The 2837-nt window shown below is 59.8% G+C and overlaps 1 protein-coding gene across 1 annotated transcript; it reads left to right on the top strand.

Annotated features, from left to right (window-relative positions):
- Positions 1 to 457: 457 nt before the first annotated feature.
- On the top strand, positions 458 to 2587 carry LOC103806620 (serine/threonine-protein kinase receptor R3-like; the record flags this gene model as incomplete). Its single annotated transcript, XM_009079329.1, has 6 exons — positions 458 to 512; positions 840 to 1039; positions 1130 to 1229; positions 1552 to 1698; positions 1781 to 2056; positions 2294 to 2587. Coding segments are annotated over exons 1-6 (1072 nt in total), but the record flags the coding sequence as incomplete, so codon positions are not given.
- Between the last annotated feature and the right edge of the window lie 250 nt (positions 2588 to 2837).

Genomic DNA, 2837 nt, shown 5'->3' with positions numbered 1-2837 from the left:
CACCCAGTGCATCGCAGGGGTGTGGGGACAGGTGACCCCCAGGTTTGGGGCTGGCACTTGGCTCCCAGACAGAAGCAAGTGATTTTCCAGGAGTTGTTAGGATGGGCTCCCTGTCCTGGGCACACACAGTTGCTTTCCTCTGCTGGACTGTGATGGTTCCAGGCTGCCTGCCCTCCAAATTTGGTTCTGGAGTCTTTAGGACAATGTCTCTGTCCCCAAAGCCACCAGTGTGCCCCAAAGCCACCAGTGGCCCCATGGCACAGTGTGTCCTCTCCTTGTGCCCACAGAGGAGCTGCTGTGTGCCTGTGATGTGCCCCACTGCAGCCAGCCCACCTGCACGGGCGAGGTGTGCTTTGTCAGCAAGAAAAGGGAGGAGGGCACCATCACCCAGCACCGAGGCTGCTTCTCCCAGAACCTCCTGGAGCAGTGTCAGACCCCCGTGATGGAGCAGTACGGCATGAAGTGCTGCTACTCCAACATGTGCAACGCCAAGCTGGAGATCTTCCTGCAAGGTACAGGGGCACGGGGGAGAGGGGCAGAGCTCTCCACAGGACTGGAGAAGTGGTTGAGTCTCCAAATCATCCCCATCCTCACTCAGCACCTCAAGGGTCACCTTTCCCAGCTGGACAGGGACAGCATGATGTTCTCAGGTGTCCCTTCTTGGGCTGTGCCTGCAGAGCTGCTGTCCATGGGATTGAGCCATGCAGAGACCTCCACCTTTCCCAGGTCCAAGCCCAAGACCTGGGACCTCCACCTTCCCTAAATCCCAGCCCAAGTCCCAAGACCTCCGCCCTCCCAGGTCCACCTTCATGCTCCAATCCGTTGTTTCACCCACCCAGGGGAAGATACTCTGGGAAAGACACCTTCCCTGCCCAACCTCCTCCTGATGATCTTCGTCCCGCTGCTTGCCCTCCTCGTCCTCGTGGCACTCACAGGGCTCTTCTGCTGGAAGGTGGCCCAGCAGCGCCACAAGCAAAGCGATTTCAGCGACACAGACCTCATGCTGAAGGCATCCATGGTGGGAGACAGCACCTTAGAGGTGGGTGAGCTCCAGGAGGGACCCCAAATGCCCCCAAGGTGTGGGAGGGTGTGGTGGCCACCGTGCTGACCCCATGGTCACCCCGTGCAGGACTTGCTGAATGATGACTGCACCACTGGCAGTGGCTCGGGGCTGCCCTTCCTCGTCCAGCGCACAGTGGCTCGGCAGATCACCCTCGTGGAGTGTGTGGGTAAGGAGAGGGGCCACATTCAGGGGAAGCTGCTCTGGCCCCTCCAGATGGTGCTTGGGCAATGGGACCACAACTTCAGACCCAGGAGGGGGTTGGACATAGCTGTGTCATCCCAAGGCCCATAGGAACCCCAAGTTCTCACCACGTCCTACTGATGGTGGGGCAGAGAGTGGGTGGGTGGGTGAGTGGATGTTGGCCAAGGTCAATGGACCCAGTGCCGTTTCATCACTCTTCCACATGGGATCCAGGTGTGTCATGCTGGGTGTGAGGAGGGTGCTGGGGGCCAGAGGGGCTGTGTGACACAGCACTGTGGCCATGGCAGGTAAAGGGCGCTATGGTGAGGTGTGGCGAGGCGTGTGGCACGGGGAGAGTGTGGCTGTGAAGATCTTCTCCTCCCGCGATGAGCAGTCGTGGTTCCGCGAGACAGAGATCTACAACACAGTCCTCCTCCGGCACGACAACATCCTGGGTGAGTGAGGGGCCAGAGAGAGCCAGGAGGGCTGGGATGGCTGCACTGTGGCTCCCTGGGCTCAGCTCTTTTCCCTGTCCAGGTTTTATCGCCTCGGACATGACGTCGAGGAACTCCAGCACTCAGCTGTGGCTCATCACCCACTACCACGAGAACGGCTCACTGTATGACTACCTGCAGAGAACAGCCCTGGATGTGGAGACCTGCCTGGGCCTGGCCTCCTCCATCATCTGTGGCCTCGTCCACCTTCACGTGGAGATCTTTGGCACTCAGGGCAAACCTGCCATTGCCCACCGTGACCTGAAGAGCAGAAACATCCTGGTGAAAAGCAACCGGCAGTGCTGCATCGCAGACCTGGGTGAGATGAGGGAGTGGGGTGTGATACCCAGGGGTGTGGTACTCCAGGGATGTGGTGCCCAGGGATGTGGTGCCCAAGGATGTGGAGCCCAGGGATGTGGTGCCCCAGGGATATGGTGCCCCAGGGATGTCTCCTACGGCACGACAACATCCTGGGTGAGTGAGGGGCCAGAGAGAGCCAGGAGGGCTGGGATGGCTGCACTGTGGCTCCCTGGGCTCAGCTCTTTTCCCTGTCCAGGTTTTATCGCCTCGGACATGACGTCGAGGAACTCCAGCACTCAGCTGTGGCTCATCACCCACTACCACGAGAACGGCTCACTGTATGACTACCTGCAGAGAACAGCCCTGGATGTGGAGACCTGCCTGGGCCTGGCCTCCTCCATCATCTGTGGCCTCGTCCACCTTCACGTGGAGATCTTTGGCACTCAGGGCAAACCTGCCATTGCCCACCGTGACCTGAAGAGCAGAAACATCCTGGTGAAAAGCAACCGGCAGTGCTGCATCGCAGACCTGGGGGAGATGAGGGAGTGGGGTGTGATACCCAGGGGTGTGGTACTCCAGGGATGTGGTGCCCAGGGATGTGGTGCCCAAGGATGTGGAGCCCAGGGATGTGGTGCCCCAGGGATATGGTGCCCCAGGGATGTGGTACCCCAGGGATGTGGTGCTCTGGAGATGTGGTTCCAAAACGATGTTGTACCCCACGGATGTTGTGCCCCAGGGATGTGGTACCCCAGGGATGTGGTGCCCTGGAAATATGGTACCAAAAGGATGTGGTGCCCCAG

The sequence above is a fragment of the Acanthisitta chloris genome, unplaced genomic scaffold (genome assembly GCF_000695815.1).
Source record: "Acanthisitta chloris isolate BGI_N310 unplaced genomic scaffold, ASM69581v1 scaffold14817, whole genome shotgun sequence".
NCBI lineage: Eukaryota > Metazoa > Chordata > Aves > Passeriformes > Acanthisittidae > Acanthisitta > Acanthisitta chloris.
Note: the sequence above shows the minus strand (reverse complement) of the source record. Positions and strands in the feature narration are given on the sequence as shown.